Here is a 22,564-nt window from a genome sequence, read left to right as displayed (position 1 = left end):
GGTTGCTGTCGCCCAATGGGCGGAGCGACGCTCGACCGACCCCGAGCCGCGCGCTCTATCCGCCCGTGTCTCCGCCCCCTAGAGCCGCCATCTCCATGGTGACCGCTGCCCGGTCACCCCTTGGGCCTCACGCCCGGAGTTGCGTCATTGTCCCTGAGCCGGAAGCGGGCCTCCGTGGGCCGGAAGCGGGGCTCCGCGCGCCGGTGCTCTGTGCAGACGCCCGTGTGGGCGCGCGCCAGCTGAGTTGGCCCGGGTCCCCGGCCAGCGTCGGACGGCGAAGTTGACAGACTTGTGACGGTTCCAGTGATAATGGCGGTATTTCACGACGAGGTGGAGATCGAGGACTTCCAATACGACGAGGACTCGGAGACCTACTTCTACCCCTGCCCGTGTGGAGATAACTTCTGCATCACCAAGGTAACGGGAGGCTCCTCTGAGCGGGCGCGCGTTAGCCTGCCGAGTTCCTGCCGCGGACCCGCGCGGCTCAGAGTTAAACGCTTCCTTTTTTCATCCCTTTCTGAATTCTCCCAGAGTCGGGACTTTGCGCCGTCTATGGTTCTGGCCTTCAGTCAAGCCTTAGGAGAGCGGGGAGGGGGTGGATGGCAGCGAGTACCAATCTTCTCGCCAACCCCCGCCACTCAAGCTTCCCCTCCCTAGGATGCTTTTTGGAGGAAGGAGTGTGTTTTTGTCTTCCGAGGTGGGGGTGAGTTTTTAGACGACTGAACCATGACTCACCCTCCTGGGTGTTTTTTCCCCAAGTGACGCTTCCAGGGAAGAATGGGGCTGGCGTTTCTCTCGGGAGGTGCTTTTGGTCCTCACGTGCCTTGTGGGTTTGTCCAGTGGTCATGTTTGGATGTGAGAGGTGGACTGTAAAGAAAGCTGAGCGCCGAAGAATTGATGCTTTTGAACTGAGGTATTGGAGAAGACTCTTGAGAGTCCTTTGGACTGCAAGGAGATCCAACCAGTCCATCCTAAGGCAGTCCTGAATATTCATTGGAAGGACTATGAATAGTCCGATACCTTGGACTCTAATGAAACACCAATACCTTGGCCACCTGATGTGAAGAACTGACTTCTTGGAAAAGACTGAGGCTGGGAAAGATTGAAGGTGGGAGGAGAAGGGGACAACAGAGGATGAGATGGTTGGATGGCATCACCGACTCAATGGACATGAGTTTGAGTAAACTCCAGGAGTTGGTGATGGACAGGGAGGCCTGGCGTGCTGCGATCCATGTGGTTGCAAAGAGTCAGACAGGACTGAACTGAACTGAACTGCCTTGTGGGTAGCCAGCCTCCAAGGAGCTTGCCCACAGAAGTGAGAGGGTTGGGGAGGAGGAAATCGCCAAGGGAAGGCTGTGCTGACCATATGGTATTTAATTTTATTTATAGGAAGATTTGGAAAATGGGGAAGATGTGGCAACGTGCCCTAGCTGCTCTCTCATTATAAAAGTGATTTATGACAAGGTAAGGAGTCAGGTTCTAAAATGGTTGAGGGGGGAGAGGGTTGCAGGAACCTTGAGCAGTCTGCCTGTGATATGTTAGTGCAGGAGATTGTTTTCTAATGGTGTGTTAGGAAAATGCTATGTTTTTTAAACGAATTTTAAAGAGCCATTCATGCTGCTGCTGCCAAGTCGCTCCAGTCATGTCCCACTCTGTGCGACCCCATAGACAGCAGCCCACCAGGCTCCCCCGTCCCTGGGATTCTCCAGGCAAGAACACTGGAGTGGGTTGCCATTTCCTTCTCCAATGCATGAAAGTGAAAAGTGAAAGGGAAGTGGCTCAGTCATGTCCGACTCTTTGGGACCCCATGGACTGCAGCCCACCAGGCTCCTCCATCCATGGGATTTTCCAGGCAGGAGTACTAGAGTGGGGTGCCATTGCCTTCTCTGCAAAATGTCTCTACACATTGCCAAATGTCCCCAAAGATAAAAGTAACACCTCCTTTCCACCACCCATTGAGAACCCTGTGTTAGAGCAAGAAGGCTGTTTTACAGAGGTTGAGAACATGGAGCCTCATGTTGATGGTGGACCATAAGTTCCAAAGAGCATGATGAGAGGGTTCCAAAGAGCATGATGAGAGGGTTCCAGGTGCTGGGCAGGAGTCAGAGATTGACAGGGACAGAATAAGGCTGATCCCTAACAGGGATCAGACTACAGGAGATGAGGAGTAACCTGGGAGGCAGAGGTTTCCTGGGATGGCTGGCATAAGCCAGGATAAATCATCAGAGGTTGAACTTCATTTACAAAGTAGCTAATTTGCAGATTATCTGTGTTGGGAAACATAAAGAGCTACCCACTTTAGCTGGAAGAAGTAATTTGAAGAGAACAGGTATTTGAGCGACCAAATATTGACGTGGAGAAGTAGTAGTGCACGTAGTAATTAATATGGAACCTTAAGAGATGTAACGTGTTTCATAAATGTGATTTCTGAGAAGTGGGAGCTCTGTCGTGAAGATGGACATGTTTGTTTATAAGGTAAGGTTTGTACATGCTACATCACTTTAGTCGTGTCTTACTGTGTGACCGTATGGACTTCAGCCCGCCAGTCTCCTCTGTCCATGGGATTCTCCAGGCAAGAATGCTGGAGTGGCTTGCCATGCCCTCCTCCAGAGGGTCTTCCAGACCCACGGATCAAATCTATGTCTCTTACCTCTCCTGCATTGGCAGGTGGGTTCTTTACCACTGGCGCCACCTGAGATAATAATACGGTGCATTAAATATGAATTTGGGTCTAAACCTGGGCAAGATCATGTTTCTAGTGCTGACTTTGACCAAGGATGAAATCATAGAGCAAAGGAAAACCTTAACAGAGCAAGACTGTGTAACATGGTGAAATCTCACTATTGGTGCACCTGTGACAGATACTTGGTGAGTAATGTGATTTCTTGTTCTGTCTTAGGATCAGTTCACGTGTGGAGAGACAGTCCCAGCCCCTTCCACCAGCAAAGAACTGGTTAAATGCTGAAGAAGACTTTTAGGTTCTAGAACCTGAACTTGGGGAATGAGGCAAGCTGGAAAACTCAAATGTGGAGTCACTGGCTTCTTCACAGGGACAATCATTTTGTGGTTTGCTGTTCATGAGAATCTGGATTCTTTCCATCGGGTGCTAAGTTCATCTCCAACTGAAGCAAGTCCACCACATGACATACCTGGATTTTGTGCTTAAAACCTTGAATTGGAAGTGTTTCCATCCGAACATGAAAGAAGATAATTTCAAATCAGTGCTTTTTTCCCGTAGTTTTATTTTTATATCTTTACACTATTACTTAATTATCTGACAATAGCATCATCTACCTCAAAGCATTAGGTTTCTTTAACTTAAAAAAGATTTTTATTTTAGTCACTGATGAAGATTTTTAAAATCAGCCCTTTCTATGCAATTTGACGTCAGCTTTGCTGTTATAAACTGAAGGAAGTCAGTTGCCTCTAGTCCGTTGGGACTGTGCCTTCTACGCCCTCACCACGCTGACCATCAGGGATCTGTGTTCCATTAAACGTGCCATTTCATTATGCTTCATATACTGGGTCCTGGTGGTGGTGCGAAGAAAACATATACTGAGCTCACAAAGTTAGTGAGTTAAGAAGAAAAGTCAAAAAACAAAACAGTCAAAGGATATGGACTTTCCTTATCAATATTCTGCGTTTTCCTTGAAAATCAGGACATGATAAAAAACAGCAAAAGGAAGTGAAACTGGTAACGAGAAGAGAGAACTATGCCTACTTAGTTATTTAATTAAATGCTTGAGTGGTTTTGCGAGATTGGTGCAACTAGTATTTCTGTATCTGGGTTCTTGTGTGTGTATTTGTTTTTCGGTAAGGCTAATGAAATCTTACTCTAGACAGGGGTTAACGTCAAGTCTTCATGGCTGGCGGCCGTGCTTTCAGCACTACCACCAAATCAAGTCACTAGTCCTAAAAGGTAAAGCTTTGATAACAGCCCTTATATTTACTAAGGATGGACTTGAAGATGAGATGCCTGTTCTAATTAAATATGTCCCTGAGGGCATAGATGTGCTGCGCTTAGTTGCTAAGTCGTGTCCGACTCTTTGTGACCCCATGGACTGCAGCCTGCCAGACTCCTCTGTCCATGGGGATTCTCCAGGCAAGAATACTGGAGTGGGTTGCCATTCCCTTCTCCAGGGGATCTTCCCAACCTAGGGATTGAACCCAGGTCTCCCGTATTGCAGGCAGATTCTTTACTAACTGAGCCACCAGGAAAGCCCAAGGGCATGTATAGTAAGCCTTTATAAGCTGCAACCACACATACGTTCACTCCTGTAGAGAATTGTTGCCCTGGAGAAAAAAATACAAAGATAGGCCATTGGTCTTCCTTTGCCACAGCCGTGAGAGTAGCAAGAAATAGAACCACTTGCATGGAAATTTCAAATTTCCCTTTATGTACACACCTTTGTTGTGTGTACATAAAATTAACTGATGTCTGGTGGGTTGTTGTGGAATTGGCTCCTGCAGTTAACGAGAAAAATAGCTTGCCAGAATGTGAGCATTTTATTACTAACTGATAAATATTTTGTACACTCACTGGGGGTTTAAATTAAAACAGGCCAGTGGCCTTTTTTCTCCTGCCAATAGCATAGCTATGTGAAGCCATTAGACTGAGAAGTAAATCACCAAAAATTATATGCCCAAACTGCTTGGTACATTATAAGAAGTGTACAGCATGTTCTTGATGTGTTGAGAAATCACTGTCGGGGTCACTGACACCCCAGAAGTCATCCACAGTTGCTCTGAAACCAGTGGTGGCTCAAGTGGACAGAACAGGGTGTGTGCTAACTGGTGGGGATGAATTGCAAAGAGAAAAAGACTGTCCCACACTCAGATCTGATGGTTTTGTAGATATCGAAACCGATGATGAATTTCGAAAAAGAATAGATATCTTTAATGTCACCTCTGCTGTGAGCATAGAGCAAGAAGAAAAGGTGCCCGAGTCCAAACGTCCCAGGAGACATTGAAGGCACGCGTGATCAATGATACTCAGGAATGTGATCGCGGGCATGATTTCATTCCCAAAAGCAACTGAGTCACTACGTCTGTTAACCACAAAGAACACATCAGGATTTAATCCTATGTTAAGCAGAAGGTAAAACCAGGGTCTTGCAGATATGACTAGGGTTCTGTGGTGTCCCTTGTTTGGCTTCACAGACATTTCAGAGCCCCTCTGAGGACTAATTTGTAATCCAGCTCCATGACCTGCTAGCTTTGTAATCTTCGGCAAGACCAGTGGGTTCCTCATCTGTTAAAATCAGGAGACTGAATCGGGATTTCTAAATTCAGTACTGTAATTTCAGGCTTCGTAGTTTGCAGGAGCTGGAATGGTAATCGAAACCTTTCTAAACTAAATGCTAAAGATGAGTTACAGAGAAAGACTCCATTCTTCAGTAACTCCACATCAGAGGCTTCTGCAGATACTTCACTAGACACATTCAGAAACCCTTTTCTTGGAAAGCCCCCAACATTTTTGATAACTGTATGTACTAATTTATTACCAGTTTAAACTATTAGCATGCTGAATAAAGTCACATTATTCACATCCATTTGTTTTCATGTGATTTTTCCTCCCCTAGATACCAGCATTATGTATTTAAATATTGTAATGTGATTATATATGAGAGGGAAAATCTTTAACCTGCTTTGGGACTTTGGAGGTAGCTTTCTGTTGTGGATGGTACAGTTTTTAAATAGGAAAGAAATTGCCACAATTACCACAGGTGGGCCACGTGGGTATTGGTTCTGGATTTTTAATAGTTATCTGGGAAAAAATAAGCTTCGGATTAAGTGGCAGTAAGGCAGATATAATTGACATTCTTAGGTGAGTGATTCAGTTTCTTGCTGGGAAGGAAGGTTGCTGCTTAAGACATGGTAGTTCTTATAGTGGTTTAAGAGCCCAGCTCTGGTCAGGACACGGGTTGAATCTCAGTTTCTCCACTGTGATCTTGGACAGGTTTCTTAGTCTTTGTGTATCTCTATGTCCTAGTCTGTGAAATATAGGCCATAATGGTGCCTTTTTCCCAGGGTTGCTCTGAGGGGGCAACAGACCCGCATTCAGCAAGGGTCTATGGAATGCTTGCCACTAAGTGAAGAAGGCAGGTAGGCATCTGTCATCATGGAGCTTACCTGCAACAAGAAGAGAGGAAATAAGAGAACAGGCTGTGTTTAGGGCCCAGGTGATATGATACAAGTGCCTTTCTGAAGGGCATACTGAAGGCATCTCAGTCTGGCACCTTTTCTGAGACCTGAAGGATAAGAATGAAACAGTCTCGTAAAAATGACTATATTAGCTAATGACAGCATTCAGTACTGCCCGTTGTATGTGCAAAATCAAAAATGTTACCTATTCTGATGCAAAAGGAATTCATTTTTTTGAGCACTGACAGCATTATATGAAACATGCAAAAGACTGAACACCCTCCACATTTACTGATCTCTGGCATGGGTTTTGACAAGCCCTCAATGTGGTGCTGATGCAGCTGAAGCTTGAGAACCACTGGTTGAGCCCTGGGGTTCAAGCCCAGCAGCTCACTGGAGTCACCTGAGGAGCTTTTGAAACTGCTGCCCCACTGATCTGTGTTCCTGTTTCTGTGCCAGTACCATACTGTTTTGATGACTGTAGCTTTGTAGTATAGTCTGAGGTCAGGGAGGTTGATTCTTCCAGCTCCATTTTTCTTAAGATTGCTCTGGCTATTCGGGGTCTTTAGTGTTTCCCTGAGAAATCTGTATGCAGGTCAAGAAGCAACAGTTAGAACTGGACATAGAACAACAGACTGGTTCCAAGTTGGGAAAGGAGTATCTCAAGACTGTATATTGTCATGCTGCTTATTTAACTTCTATGCAGAGTACATCATGTGAAATGCTGGGCTGGATGAAGCACAAGCTGAAATCAAGATTGCCAGGAGAAATATCAATAACCTCAGATATGCAAATGACACCACCCTTATGGCAGAAAGCAAAGAGGACCTAAAGAGCCTCTTGATAAAAGTGAAAGAGGAGAGTGAAAAAGCTGGCTTAAAGCTCAACATTCAAAAAACGAAGATCATGGCATCCAGTCCCATCACTTCATGGCAAATAGATGGGGAAACAATGGAAACAGTGACAGATTTTATTTTGGGGGGCTCCAAAATCACTGCAGATGGTGACTGCAGCCATGAAATTACGAGATGCTTGCTCCTTGGAAGAAAAGCTATGACAAACCTAAACAGCATATTAAAAAGCAGAGACATTACTGACAAAGGCCCATCTAGTCAAGGCTATGGTTTTTCCAGTAGTCATGTATGGATGTGAGAGTTGGACTGTGAAGAAAGCTGAGCATCAAAGAATGATGCTTTTGAACTATGCTGTTGGAGAAGACTCCTGAGAGTCCCTTGGACTGCAAGGAGATCCAACCAGTCAATGCTAAAGGAAATTAACCTTGACCATTCATTGGAAGGACTGATGCTGAAGCTGAGACTCCAATACTTTGGCCACCTGATGTGAAGAACTGACTCATTGGAAAAGACCCTGATGCTGGGAAAGAGTGAAGGCAGGAGAAGGAGATGACAGAGGATGGGATGGTTGGATGGCATCACCAACTCGATGGACATGAGTGTGAGCAAGCTTCGGAAGTTGGTGATGGACAGAGAAGCCTGGCGTGCTGCAGTCCATGGGGTGGCAAACAGTTGGAGATGACAGAGCAACTGAACTGAACTGAACTGTTTCCATACATTTTGTGAATTTTTTTGTTCTTGTTCTGTGAAAAATGCCATTGGTAATTTGATAGGAATTGCGATTGCTTTGGGTAATATAGTCATTTAGACAATTTGAGTCTTCGAAGACAGCCTCTTCAATAAGTGGTGCTGGGAAAACTGGACAGCTATGTGTCAAAGAATGAAATTAGAACACTTCCTAACACCATACATAGAACTAAATTCAAAGTGGATTAAAGGCTTAAATTTAAGGCCAGAAACTATAAAGTTCTTAGAGGAAAACATAGGCAGTATACTCTGACATAAATCACAGCAAGATTCTGACCCACCTCCTAGATTAATAGGAATAAAAACAAAAATGGGACCTAATAAAACACTTTTGCACAGAAAACTATAAACAAGATGAAAAGACAACTCTCAGAATGGAAGAAAATAACTGCAAATGCAACAACTGACAGGGATTAATCTTCAAAATATATAAGCAGCTCATACAGCTCAATATCAGAAAAACAGCCCAATCAAAAAATGGGCAGAAGACCTAAACAGACATTTCTCCAAAGAAGACATACAGCTGGCTAATAAACACACGAAACGATGCTCAACATCTCTAATTAATTCAGTTCAGTCCCTCAGTCATGTCCGACTCTTTGCGACCCCATGAATTGCTGTACGCCAGGCCTCCCTGTCCATCACCAACTCCCGGAATTTACTCAAACTCATGTCCATCAAGTCGGTGATGCCATCCAGCCATCTCATCCTCTGTCATCCCCTTCTCCTCTTGCCCCTAATCCCTCCCAGCATCAGAGTCTTTTCCAATGAGTCAACTCTTTGCATGCCAAAGTATTGGAGTTTCAGCTTTAGCATCAGTCCTTCCAATGAACACCCAGGACTGATCTCCTTTAGAATGGACTGGTTGGATCTCCTTGCAGTCCAAGGGACTCTCATTATTAGAGAAATACAAATCAGAACTAGAATAAGGCCTCTCTTCACACCATTTAGAATGGCCATCATCAAAGAAAATCTATAAACAATAAATGCTGGAGAGGATGCAGGGAAAAGAGACCCCTCCTGCTTTGTTGGTAGGAATGTAAACTGATGGAGCCACTATGGAGAACAGTGTGGAGGTTCCTTTAAAAACTAGGAATAAATCTACCACATGACCCAGCAATCCCGCTACTGGGCGTATACCCGGAGAAAACCACAATTCTAAAAGACACATGCACCCCAATGTTCATTGCAACGCTATTTACAATAGCCAGGACATGGAAGCAACCTTGATGTCCATTGGCAGATGGACGGATAAGGACTCGGCCCTGCTGTGGACAAATTAGGGCGGGGAGGAGAGGGTAGGATGAACTGAGAAAGTAGTGTTGACATATATCCACCATCGTGTGTAAAACAGACAGTGTCGACTTAAAAAGGAGTTACAGCCTAGAAGTTGAGAGGTACGTTTTATCTGGTGGTCATTCTTAGGACTTCAAGCCTGGGAGACAGCATCGCAAGTTACACTGAGAGAACTGAGGAGGCAGGCGGAGGAGTCAGCTTATATCTAAGTTTGGCAGCAAAGGGGGCAGGTATTCTGGACATTAGAGATTATTGATAATTAAGGAAAACCAGATACCTGAAACTAAGGAATTTAGCGCTCGTCTAGGTACGGGAAGATGCCAGCAGTGATCTCAGTGACTCAGTGATCTCACTGACGTCACTCCCTTCATACGCATCTCAGCTGTCTAGGGCCAGCGTCCTGCTTCTTGCTTTTGCCCATCCTTGGTCCTCGCTTACCGCAGGGAGTGGCGGCAGCTGACAGCTGCTGGATCGCAGGCGTTGTTCTCCCTTTTGGGTGCCCCTTGGACTCAGAAATTTATGTTTGGAGGCCTGAAATCGCAATGACGTGACATCCTTGTTTACTGATATGGCAGGAAATACTCCATTTCACAGTAGCTGTGGAAAGCTGGTATATAACACAGGAAGCCCAGCCTGTCGCTCTGTGATGACCCGGAGGGGTGGGATGTGGGGAGGGGATATGAATATACATAATTATGACTGATTCTCTTTGGTGTACAGCAGAAACCAACACAACATTATAAAGCAATTTTCCTGCACTTAAAAAAAAGAAGATAAAACTGCTGCTCAAGAGAGGCTGATTTACTTGGTCTAGATGCAATTTGAACATCAGGGTTTGTAGAGTCTCCCTGGTGATTCTAACGTGCCAGCCACACTGTGAACCACCAGACTCAGCTGGAAAAGAGAATTCACAATCACAAAGTAAGAAGGATTCCGTTTTTTTCAATGGTCACAACTTATTTGCATGTGAAACAGGCGTGTGGGCTCGCTCGGACACCTGCTTTCATGTCCAGGCATGCAATACGCCTTGACAAATGCCTGCAGAGCCCACGCTGGGCTAATGACCCCAGTAGGAGAGCCTCAGTCTGGGCGGGCTCTGAGCTGTGCCCCAGGCTTAAACAATCACATTTTCCCAGCACACACTTGGGCAGCTGATTGTACACCTTACAGAAGTGACAGCTTCTGCAGGTGTAAGTAATTAGGATTCCTTTAATCCATTCGAGGGTGCCTGCCATCCCCTTCTTGCTACAGAGCAAATTGTTCATGATTATATATTTGACTGGGAAACAATGTTTCAAATTATTCCTCTTTAAGGGTTTAAAACAAAGGACACATGAAAAAGAAATCACAGTTAAAAATACTGTCCCCTAGCTCACAGCATGCTTAAAATGCAGGAGGGATACACCCAAGGAAGGCAGCCACCTCGGTCTGGCAAATGAAGGGTATTTGATGGGGAAGGGGTTCCATACAAAGTGACTCCCAAATGGAGTGAATGTCTAGTAAGGGCTGGGGTATCCTAGTAAGCGGCCCTGAGCCCAGACACCGCTTCAGGGGGTCAACATTTGGGACTGCGACAGGCAAGCAGGACCCAGTCCCCAGGCAGAGATTTGAGGCCAGACTTCACTCTTTGTTCTTGGATAGGGCCAATGTTTGTCCATTTGGGCAGTGATTAATGCCAAGACTGAGGGTGTGGAAGAGGGGAAACACACTCTTAATAGGCAGCTCCTGTGTTCCAGGCTGTTTCCATGAAAGTGGGACAGGGCACCCACGGTCACCCCAGAGAGCAGTGGGTCCCGGTCTACAATCCCAAATGCCAAAGCCTGGACTATTACTGGGCCCAGCAGGACTCTGAGCCACCAAACGGTGATGATGAAAGAGTCAAGCAGCGTGGAGGGGGCTCTGAACTGTGTAAGAAGATTAAGTGAGATGATGCACATAGCAGGGAGCGCGGTATCTGCGCACAGTAAGGGCTCAGGAAACAGCGTTTAATTGTGCGTATTTCTTGCTGCATTAGAAATGACCCAGGAACACGGTTTGAGAAACTTGCCTGAATTCCAAGGCCAAGACCACCGGGAACCTAGCCATGACGTGTCAGGGTTCGATCCGGAGAAGTGGAAGAGCCATGAGTGGTAGAGAATGGGGGGTTTGTTAGAGGATCAGGCAGGCTTCATGTGACTGCAGGAGTGAGAAGGAGGTATCAGGCCTGTCATCTTGCGCCTGGTGTTGAGACGAAAGCCACCTACAGGTCAGCCCAACACGTAGGTGAGGAGAGAAAAGCTTGGTGTGCAGAAGACAAAATACAAATGGAGGTATAACTGTCTCCTCATTGCCAACCTGGGCATCGTGGGTGATTTTCGAGGGAGACTGGTGCCGTTCCCCAGGGAGCTGTGCAAGTAGTTAGCCCAGAACAAGGCAAGCTGGTAGATGGGAACAGTGTTTGTGGGCATTCACTGTTGCAGGGGCCCTGCTCCAACCTTCTGAGTGTAAAAACACGTCTGCCATTTGCCTTCTTGCTCCCTTTTCTTGCCCACATGACTGGTGGAAACTTAGTTCCCCTGCCAGGGATTGAACCCAGGTCCCAGCCATAAGAGAGCTTAGTCCTAACCACTGGACTGCCAGGAGGTCAGTGTTCACCCAGGACCATACAGAGAAGGGAGTTCTGGGAAATGTAGTCCCAGGTCAGTTGCCATACTCAAGGTTGGGGAAGCCAAGGCAAGGATGGGACACTTGTTTTGTTGTTAAGCAGGTAAACTGATCCTAGCATGATGTCATTTAGATTACACTGTGATGTTGATTTCATCATCCCCGTATTAACTGAGATACTAGGTCGTCAGTCTCTTTTGCTGGCCAGACATCAGACAACAGTCCCGTAGGATTAATTTTTGCTACACTTATGTTGTGAGATGAGCAAGGCTTTGGCTGTGATTTCTGTATTTAAATTTAAAGCAACTTCACCCTAGTATTAAATAATCAGTTCAGTTGTGTCTGACTCTTTGCAACCTCATGGACTGCAGCACATCAGGCCTCCCTGTCCATCACCAACTCCTGGAGTTTACTCAAACTCATGTCCATTGAGTCGGTGCTGCCATCCAACCATCTCATCCTCTGTCATCCCCTTCTCCTCCTGCCTTCAATCTTTCCCAGCATCAGGGTCTTTTCCAATGAGTCAGTTCTTCACGTCAGGTGGCCAAAGTATTGGAGTCTCAGCTTCAGCATCAGTCCTTCCAATGAATGTTCAGGACTGATTTCCTTTAGGATGGACTGGTTGGATCTCCTTGCAGTCCAAGGGACTCTCAAGAGTCTTCTCCAGCACCATAGTTCAAAAGCACCAATTTAGGTTAATATTTTCAAAGTCTGCTCTATATAGTCACATGAAGGTAGGTATGCTAAGTCGCTTCAGTCGTGTCTGACTCTGTGCGACCCCATAGGCGGCAGCCCACTAGGCTCGTCTGTCTCTGGGATTCTCCAGGCAAGAATACTGGAGTGGGTTGCCATTTCCTTCTCCATTGCCTGAAAGTGAAGTTGCTCAGTCATGCCTGACTCTTAGCAACCCCATGGACTGCAGCCTACCAGGCTCCTCTGTCCATGTGATTTTCCAGGCAAGAGTACTGGAGTGGGGTGCCATTGTCTTCTCCAGAAGGTAGGTATACATGAGCTCTAATTATAGAGAGAAATGGGATATATGGTCACACAATGTCATTAAAAATGAAATCTAATACCCCTGGGAATCTTACTGATGTGTCATTTCCTGGTTGCTGGAATTGGGGGTGACCCATTTTGAGTGTCTTTATTGCAATGGATTCCCTGATACATTTCAGTGGTGCCCAACAGTTTCTTATCCAGGCTGTTTAAAATCGGGTAAGAAGCTCACATGTCACGTCTGATATGGTCTGAAACCTTGAACCTGGACCTTGAACAGAACCTGCCAGCTATTGTTTATATATTCCTGGCAAAATACGGCCTACTTATGACTTGTCCATCTGGCTTGGCAAAGCACTCGTCATACCATGCTGAGGTCTAGAGAAAAAAATCTGTGAAGTTAGACATGGAAAAGGACTTTCTGCTTGTAAAATGTTAAGGTTATTAGTAGTTACTCAGCCACCAAATTGGATAAACCATGTCACTCAATCAATAAAGATGCTGTAAGCATTTTTATTTATGAGTTGGGCCAAATCTCTGTGCCAAGGGGGGATTTAAAAAAAATAATTATATTACAGAGAAAGTTTAAGAACAGAATGGAAATGCTTTTCACCAGTGTGACAAATATGTGTTGGCAGTTATTATAAATGATCGGAAGCCTTGTTCTCTTTGCCGAACACACCCCTTCCTCCTCAGAAATTTTGAGGCTTTAAGCACCGTATGGACATAATGAAGCAGAAGGGCCCTGGTCTCAGCCAGATGGCTTCTGTTCTCCTAGCTCTCACACGTGTTCCTCCCCATCTGTGGGCTCCATGGGGCAGGGCCCTGGGCAAAGCATCCAAGGACGGTGTTGGTCACCTGTCCTGGCCTCAGTCTCTCTGCTGTAACGCGGGAGGGGGGTTGAAGGATTTCAGAGGTCTGTCAGCTCTGTTCTGCTGTGACTTTGATAAGGTGACTATTCTCAGACTCCAGTGAAGTTGTTCTGGCAACCTGAAGGGGCCACCTGGAGGTGACTGCCGTGCCCTGGGCTGGGAGGGGGCACACACAGAGAGCAGGGGAGGGGACAGCCTGTCAAGAGTGACCCTGAGTGACAGTCATCAGGGCCTGTGGAAGAGCCAGAGCCCCATGGGATATGGGTGTGGGCAGCCCAGGCCCCACCTGCTGGTGGAAGGACTGTGACCCCATAGATGGCAGCCCACCAGGCTCCTCCATCCATGGGATTTTCCAGGTGAGAACACTGGAGTGGGTTGCCATTTCCTTCTCCAATGCATGAAAGTGAAAAGTGAAAGGGAAGTCACTTAGCGGTGTCCGACTCTTAGCGACCCCATGGACTGCAGCCCACCAGGCTCCTCTGTCTGTGGGATTTTCCAGGCGAAAGCACTGGAGTAGGGTGCCACCGCCTTAGGTGCACCAAAACCTCCCTGGCCCCGTGTCTTCTCTCCAAATGAGCAGGCTACCACATGCGAATGCCGCCTGCGGGCCCTTCAGCCCAGGTCTGCGGCAGATGTGGCCCACTAGGTCCTGGCCACCTGATGCAAAGAACCGACTCATTGGAAAAGACCCTGATTCCGGGAAAGATTGAAGCGGGAGGAGAAAGGGACGACAGAAGATGAGGTGGTTGGATGGCATCACCGACATGATGAGGTGGTGGATGGCATCACCGACGTGATGGACATGAGTTTGAACAAACTCTGGGAGTTGGTGATGGACAGGAAGGCCTGGCATGCTGCGGTTCATGGGGTCGTAAAGAGTGGGACACGACTGAGCGACTGAACTGAACTGAGTTACTGGCCTTAGCATCTCAAGACACACTTAGCACAGCCTTTGCATTCCAGATCCGCCCTGTCCAACACGGCAGAAACTAGCCACATGAGGCTTGGAAAATCTACATTGAAGCTGAGATGAAATAAAATTAACAAGTCAGTTCCTCAGCCATACTACCATATTTCAAGCACTCATGTACACGTGCTTCTGTGGCTCGCAGCATATTGGGCAGTCCAGGATAAGGGCATTTTCATCATCACAGGAAGGTCTATGGAAGCCTTTGTTCCAGAATTTGCCAGAATGTATAATAAAGAAGCAGGAAACGCCTCTCCCAACTTCCTCTTCCTCTTCTATGCCCTTTCTCTTTTTGCTTCCCTTAGAATATCCTAGCAATACATTCTTACAGGGTGGAAAAATGAGACGTGATATTAAAGACCTAGGTTCAAGCCTCAGCTTCCTCACATCAAGTTTATGAGAGTTATCAACATAGTCTGTTTCTGTGTCAATAAAAAGGATAATTAACCACCTCCCTGGGTTGAGAAAATCAGATGGGATGATAAACAGGAAGTTGTTGATAAGCCCTATGCACTGTACAAATTCTCACCAGTTCAGTTCAGTTGCTCAGTCGTGTCCAACTCCTTGCAACCCTACGGACTGCAGCACGCCAGGCCTCCCTGTCCATAACCAACTCCCGGAGTTTACTCAAACTCGTTGAGTCGGTGATGCCATCCAACCATCTCATCCTCTGTCTTCCCCTTCTCCTCCTGCCCTCAGTCTTTCCCAGCATCAGGGTCTTTCCCAGTGAGTCGCTCTTCGCGTCGGGTGGCCACACTGTTGGAGTCTCAGCTTCAGCATCGGTCCTTCCGAGCCCTGCAGCATCCGCCCTTGTCTGTAAGAGTTCCCGGTTCCTGGGCGTCCGCCTGTTCCAGTCCGGCCACCAGGTGGCGCAGGTTCCCCTCTCAGCGCCGCGGCAAGAGGGCCGCTCCTACCTTGAGTCCTTTGTTGCACGGTGACCTTGGGAGAGGCGGTTTCGCCTGCTGCAAACCCGGAACCGTGAAAATCACCTCGCAGGGCGGCTGTGAGGTTAAACAAGATGACACAGGCTAAGTGCCTTGCACGAGTCAAGCGCGCAGTGGACGCTGTTTCCTCCCTGCCTTTCTCTTTCCTCTTTTCACTCCTATTCATGCTTATCAGCCCCTGCTTCTGTGCTGTGGGTCATACAGACTTTGTCCCCAAGGTCCCTGCATGTAGCAGTGTCTTACACTGTTACCCACACACACACACACACACACACACGCCCCTGTATATTACTGAAATAAAAGACATGGCCTCCCTCTCCCCCAACCTCGCCCAGTTCCTTAATCACCCAAAATTCCCTCTTGTTCAGAAGCATTTCAGTATGACAAGCCGCATTCTAAAGGGCTAAAAATAATGGTAAAGGGTGTAGCGATTGTAGAAGAGTATTAACTATGTGTTCAGAACCTGCTATTCCCCGCTGAGCTCCACTGCAGAGGATTGTACAGGCAAGATAAGATGTTGCTCCGTAAAACTGACTCCGAATCCTCGAAACAGGTGTGAGGTTTTCCCCAGAGGAGGGGCAGTGACGCTGGCCCAGGACATCTCCCTCAGGACAGCCTCGGGCTCGCGGGCCAGTGAGCCCTGAGTACAGGGTTACAGGGCTGTAAGGAGAGGCGGACGGAGCCGCACTGGGTGGAGGAGGGACACAGCCCCCTTCTGGACTGAGGCAGCATTCCTGGCCCCACACCCTAGAGAGAGCAGCGGCTGTCCAAGGCTGGGGGCTAGGTAAGTCCCTCCTTAACCCCACCCGAACCTTCCTCCTTTATGCCACCTTCTCTCTTTCCCGTCCTCTTCCCCTTCTATTTAATGCTTCACTCATTCATTCGTTCAGTAATTATCTGCATTCCTTCATTCAATGTTATGTACAAATTCTTGGGCTTCCCTGGTGGCTCAGCTGGTAAAGAATCCGCCCTCAATACCGGAGACCTGGGTTCGATCCCTGGGCTGGGAAGATCCCCTGGAGAAGGGAAAGGCCAGCCACCCCAGTGTTCTGGCCTGGAGAGTCCCGTGGACTGTATAGCCCATGGGGTCGCAGAGAGCTGGGCGTGACTGGGTAACATTCGCTTGCAGTTTCAGCCATACACCAACTGCAAATACGTTTTAGGCTCCTGAGTCAGTCAGTGAGCAACAATGACAGAGATTCTTTCTGGAAAGTACAGACACTCATTCACGTTACAATATTTATATACGCACTTGTCTTCTTCGGGGCCACCTGAGCTGTTGGGACTTCCCTGGTAGCTCAGACAGTAACAAATCTTGCCGCAGTGCAGGAGACCTGACTTGGATCCCTGTGTTGGGAAGATCCCCTGGAGAAGGAAATGGCAACCCACTCCAGTATTCTTGCCTGGAAAATCCTGTGGACAGAGGAGCCTGGAGGTCTATAGTCCACGGGGTCGCAAAGAGTCAGACACGACTGAGCGACCTGGGGCCCTCTGCCTCCCGGTATGAAAAGGCCAGCCTCGTGGCTCGTTCTCTGAGGCGCAGCCACACTGCCGCCATTCCGAAGGGCTGGCTGAGCAATCCTTCCTCAGTTACACAAGATGCTTTGTTGTTTCCCTGTGAACCTCCCACCTCTGAGGGACTAAGGCTGTGTCATTTGCATTTCTGTCACCTGTCACCTAAAGGTCCTGCCAGAAAGGCGGAGCCCGTGAAGGAAACGGGTAAGCACTCGTTGCTTGTGTTAGGATGCGGGGCCAGCCCTGGGGGCAGGATTAGCTTGAAGGCCTACTTGGCGTCGCTTGTGGCAGCCTGGGCCAGTCCTTCCACGTAAAGGGAGGCTGCATTCCTTGTGGTTTGGCTCGGCGTCCCCCTAGAGTGGAGCCTGAGGCAAGGATTAGGTGCAGCTGTTCACGTGGGAGGTGAACCCCAGAAGCAGGGGCGCGTGAGTGAGGAAGTGAGGATGGGGAAGGAGGGGTGAGTATAAGGGCGCCTTCCCAGCTGCTGCTTGGTTCCGCAGGCCCTTCTGGGAAGAGCCCAAGATGCCTCCGTTCAGAAGCTCCTCCCTGAGAGATGGAGGCTGGGGCCCCTCCACTGGGTCCTCCCCTCAGTGACGAGAGCTTGCCCTGGAGCGCTCACTCTTACGGGAGCTTGCTCCCTGGCTCTGTGGACTGCTCTGCCTTCAGAGAAGACCCTGGGGCAGAGAAGAGCCTCAGCACAGGGCCGAGGGAAACAGAGCCACGCGGCGCTGTCCGGGGACCGGGGCTGACGCAGGGGCGGCCGGAGGACGTGTCTGCATCGGAGCCCCCCTGAGCGTTGCAGCATCTTGTGAGTTCTTCAACCCCAGTCCAGATGGGGTCGTCTCTGTCTTCTCTCTAGAACACAGCCTCTGTGCGTGACTGCGGTTTAAGTAGAGGCCTGGCAAGAAACAGCTGAGCTTTCAGAACCTCTGAGGTCATTCTTTGAATCTGCGCGGTTTGAGTGTCAGTGGTGGGGCTGATTTGGGGACCACGAGTTTGCACCTGCTCTGGCACACACCGCATTCTGCCCGGTGGACCCCGACTCTGCCGACCACCTCCAATCTTTGATTTGCCCAGCGGCATTAAGACCCCTGGTGGTCCTCCAGCCCAGGCCGCCACGGACCGTGGTCAACACAGAGCCTGTGCACAAGCTCTGCTTCCCAAACTGGTCTACGGGCTCCGAACCCCGTTTTAAGCTCTTCTGTGGCCGGTTGCAGCCGGCAGCCGAGCCTACAGCAGGCGGAGCGCCTGTCACTCTCCTTCCTGACAGCCTGGCCCCGTTTAGCTCGCGGATTTGGGGCCCCGGGCTGTCGTCTGAGTGCTCATCATCATGCTCTGTCACCCTGAGATGGGAGGCGGGAGGCGGGTGGGTGAGCCCTGTCGGTTCTCTCGCTGTTGGCATCACTGCTGGGTTCAACCCGAGCACCCGGGCCGCGAATCACTGAGGACGCGGAGAGAATCCGCTCAGATGTCGCTCGGAAAGAGCTCTCCGCGAGACGGAAGAGGCTCTTCATCCGTGCCTGTGCTGTGCTCCCCTTCTCCGTGAGCTGATTGCCGTCTGCAGTCACACAGCTGGGCTAAGGCGGGGGGCGGGGGGGGGGGGCGCACCAGCCACTCCTACGGGGGCACAGAGCCTGTGCCACCTGAGACCTGAGGAGAGAAACCCACGGGACCTGGTCTGGCATCACCACCAGTCTGCAGAGCCCCCTCCCTTCTCGGACACCAACATCAGACAGGGCCGCTCTGGGCCTGTGATGGAGCACGACGGAAGCAGGGTCACGCCGCTGCCCGCATGCGCTTGGACAAAGCGAGAACTCTGGGCGGACCTCAGAATGAGCAGAGCGCCCCTCTCCTGGAGAACAGGAGCGGTGCTCCCTCCACCCGCCATGACTTTAGCCCTGCTCAGCGCCTCCCCTCACCTTGTATAAAAACACGAGATTCCCAGTCATAACATGGCTCCATTTCCCGACCGCCTCCAGCCCAGAGGAAGATCGGGTTCCCGGTACCCTTTCCAAAGGCTCCTCGCCCCCACTTGGCTTCCCAAGCCCCTCTGTGCCCTCCTGCTGGGACCCCCACGGTGCCTCTGGGGTGCGATCCCCCTGGTTGCAGTGAGTCCCACTTGCACGACGGCAGGTGTGTGCCAGGTGGTGGCGTCCGGCTGGGGAGAGAGAGGCCAGTTCTGACCTGCTGCCCCGCGGGAGCTCCTGGTGACCTTCATCAGCTGCAGAGATGCTCCCGGGAGCCCCCGGGCCAGACATTGGCACTCTGCACCCCCTCCCCAGGGCAGACAAAGAGGGCACTGGATTGGCTCCTGCTGCAGACATTTTGGTGCCCGGTGTGGCATCCCTGGCTGTGCCCGGGTTTCAGCCTTAGGGCACCTTGCCACGCAGGCTCAGACTCATCTTGCGCAGCGTGACAGTTGAGCTCAGTCCTCTCTGCTTTCCTGCCCGGGGGCCTTCTCTGAAGCTTGGAAGCTCTCTGCCCTCACAGTCTATAAGGTGCCTGAAGAGAGCTCACACCCCCAGGGGCCACGTCAACCAGGAAGAGAGGAGCTCTCATGGAAAAAGTTCCCAGCCTCCGCCCTGCCGTGGATGCTTCTGGAATGTCCACTTCCTGTGGACGTCACAGAGGAGGAACAACCAAGCCCTCTGCTCACGACACCCTTCCTCTGGCTTTTCCTCTCTCTCTGCCCCACTCTCCTGACTCGCTGACTCCTGTTTCCTTTTTTTTTTTTCCTGTTTATTTATCTTACTTTACAATATTGTATTGGTTTTGCCATACACTGACTTGAATCCGCCATGGTGTACATGTGTTCCCCATTAAAGAAGGCTCCCACATCCACGGCCTCATTCCCATCTGCTGTCAGGTTGCCCCAAGCTAGCCTGCCTCCCCAGGACCTGCCCAATGCTAGCTCCTGCCTGCAGAGTTTCCGAGGCATAGTGTGGCCTGGGGGTGTCTCCACTCCCAGCTCCAATCACAATCCCCAAGCTCCTGGTCACAGAGGGTGGGCCAGGAGTGGGTGCATCCCCTGGCCAGTTTAACCAGAGTGACCCTCAGAGCTCTTGCTGCGGATCTGGGACGTGAACTCCGGCTCTGCCACTGGGCTTGTTGGGACGGTACTTTACGGGTCACGAACTCTGGCTCTGCCACTGGGCTTTACTGATGAGTGCTTACTCCTCCCTTTGAAGGGTGGGGTCTGTTTGCCCTCCTCTTCAATGTGGGTTGCTCTGTGATTGCTCTGAGCAAGGAGAATGATGGAAGGCGTGTGTATGAGTTCCAGGTCAGGCTTTTAAGAAGACCAGCAGCTTCTGTGTTGGTCCACTGAGCCACAGGGTAAGAGACCGGACTTCCCGGCTGCAGGGACCTCTCTCAGGAGAGGGGAGGGTCCAGCTGAACAGCCTGCTAGACACCCTGGCCAGGGGGCTGGGTATGTGAGTGCAGCTCTTTTCAACCCTCCAGACTAGACCAGGCACCATCTGACTACCATCCAGCAGCACCAGTTGTTGCCACATGAAGCAAAGGACTTGCCTGGTTGAGCCATGCCCAGACTCATAGTCCACGAAACTGCAAGTTCTAACAAAGTCACTGTTTTAGTCCATCGATTAAGGGATAATTTATTAAGCAGCAAGAGTTGTTGCGGCCCCAAGTTGGGGTGTCTAAAGCCAGCAAGTAGCCATCCTGGGGACCAGGAAATCAGGCCAAGTAATGGATCTGTCTGGTGGCTCAGACAGTAAAGCCTCTGTCTGCAATGTGGGAGACCCAGGTTCAAGCCCTGGGTTGGGAAGATCCCCTGGAGAAGGAAATGGCAATCCACTCCAGTACTATTGCCTGGAAAATCCCATGGACAGAAGAGCCTGGCAGGCTGCAGTCTATGGGGTCGCAAAGAGTCGGACACAACTGAGCAACTTCCCTTCACTTCTTCACTTCACTTCAGTGGATCTGGTGATCCTTTTTTATCCTGGATCAAGCTTGACCTGAAGCTGTTCCAGGTTTGCCAGTTATATGAGTCTACTATTTCCCTCTTTTGCCAATTAGGGTTAGAGCTTCTGCTTATTAACCAAAGAATCCTAAGTAATCCAGCACCCAGTTTTTTTTAAGCTATGAAGAATATAAAGTTTAGTTTTGTTCTGGTGTCGGCAATGTTTGAAGGGCAGTTACTTGAGAAGGCTGTATGTCTCAAGAGCATGAGAATCCTGATTCTGGCTACCTGTCAGAAACACTGAGAGGTCTTTTAAAAATACAGATGCCTGGGCCCATCTGGTCGGTAGCACTGACCTTGGGGAAAAAAATAAAAATTCAAGTGAAAAATCTAGGTTCTGAGGGGACTTGGGGGCAGATGCAGAGATTCTGAAGCTTTCCTGGAGGAGCCAGAGGGAAACTTCCACCATGCCCCTCCCCACTGTCTCAGAGGTTGGCCACGCCCAGCTTGAGGTGGGACGGAGCTGGGGTAAAGCAAAAGAATGCTGGGCCAGCCCAGTTGGGGGTGAGAAGCCCAGTGGCTGTGGGGTGAGTGGGGGCAGTGGATGTCCCAAACATCCAGCGTGGGGCAGCTGATGGCGGGAGGAAGTATTTCCTGCCCCCTGGGAAAATCCCGGAAGTAATAATGGAAGCAGGACCCGCCCACCAAGTCTCCTGCACTCCCAGAGAGGTTCGGGGAGAAGCACCGTTTCCAGATCCTGAGTTCAGGGGTCCAGGCTCAGAGACACCTTCGCCGTGTTAATGAAGATTCAGAAGTCACTCGTGTAGACCAAAGAGTAGATGCCCACTTGGCCTGACGCCTCTGTATACTGTGCCAGCCCTGCAAAGTCAGACTCCGCCCGGGGAGGCGCCCTGCACTCACGGGATAGGCCCCGACACCCTCTTATCCCTGAGGAGCTAAAATAAAAGCGCCTTTAAGAACCTCCCCACCCCTCGCCCCTCCGCATGGGGAATCCACTGCTCCGTGTTTAACCAGAGTCCTCAGTGTGTCCTCATCTCCGTGGTTTCCTCGGGGACCCCACAGATTTGGGGTGGAAGGCCAGGTCTTCCATGTGAGGTTGGAGGGCTTACTTCTCGTCCTTGGCACTGTTACTTCCGGCTCATCATTTCCGGGCTTTGAAGCGTTTCTCCTTAGTGTCCTTATTTAAAGGGATGAATCGCACACAGCCCGCTTCTGTAGTCAGCACGCTGACTTGCCTGATTGCTGTGCCTTTATGCACTTTTTATTTTTTAAAGATGATGCTCCTTTGGCAAAGTTTGATTCCAAAGAACTAGACTTGTGAATTCTTAAAAAAAAAGGTTTTAGCTTATTTAGAATTTTTGCCTCCTAATCTAGAGTCTGGAAGACTAAAATGTAATCAGGACAACATCTTCTTAATATATACATATATTTTTGTCCACACGGTACAGCATGTGGGAGTTCTCAGATCAGGGGTTGAACCTATGCCCCCTGCAGTCAAAGGGTGGAGTCTTAACCACTGGCCCACTAGGGAAGTTCCCAAAGTCTTCTTAAATCTGACCTCAAATAAGAGCTCTTAAATTGGAGTTGTGTAACTTTTTTTTTGCGTTCACTCTGCTTGACAAGGTACACACACAAACACGTTGTTA

The 22,564-nt window shown here is 49.4% G+C and overlaps 1 protein-coding gene and 1 long non-coding RNA gene across 3 annotated transcripts; one reads left to right on the top strand and one right to left on the bottom strand.

The window, feature by feature from the left end:
* DPH3 (diphthamide biosynthesis 3) lies at positions 151-5,550 on the top strand. The gene is made up of 3 exons (XM_005675720.3): positions 151-417; positions 1,390-1,464; positions 2,900-5,550. Exons 1-3 carry the CDS (start codon positions 310-312, stop codon positions 2,963-2,965), a joined length of 249 nt encoding a protein of 82 aa, XP_005675777.1. The 5' UTR covers positions 151-309; the 3' UTR covers positions 2,966-5,550.
* LOC102181724 lies at positions 3,423-16,842 on the bottom strand. 2 transcript variants are annotated; one of them, XR_001918537.1, is made up of 4 exons: positions 16,716-16,842; positions 15,434-15,520; positions 6,133-6,251; positions 3,423-3,528 (listed from the first exon to the last, which is right to left on the bottom strand). It is a non-coding gene; the product is annotated as an uncharacterized LOC102181724 (long non-coding RNA). The 2 variants fall into 2 exon arrangements; XR_001918538.1 differs by lacking the exons at positions 3,423-3,528; positions 6,133-6,251 and adding an exon at positions 5,636-6,132.

This window comes from Capra hircus, chromosome 1 (genome assembly GCF_001704415.2).
Source record: "Capra hircus breed San Clemente chromosome 1, ASM170441v1, whole genome shotgun sequence".
NCBI classification, from domain to species: domain Eukaryota; kingdom Metazoa; phylum Chordata; class Mammalia; order Artiodactyla; family Bovidae; genus Capra; species Capra hircus.
The sequence above is the reverse complement of the archived record's forward strand: the minus strand, read 5'-3'. Positions and strand labels throughout refer to the sequence as shown.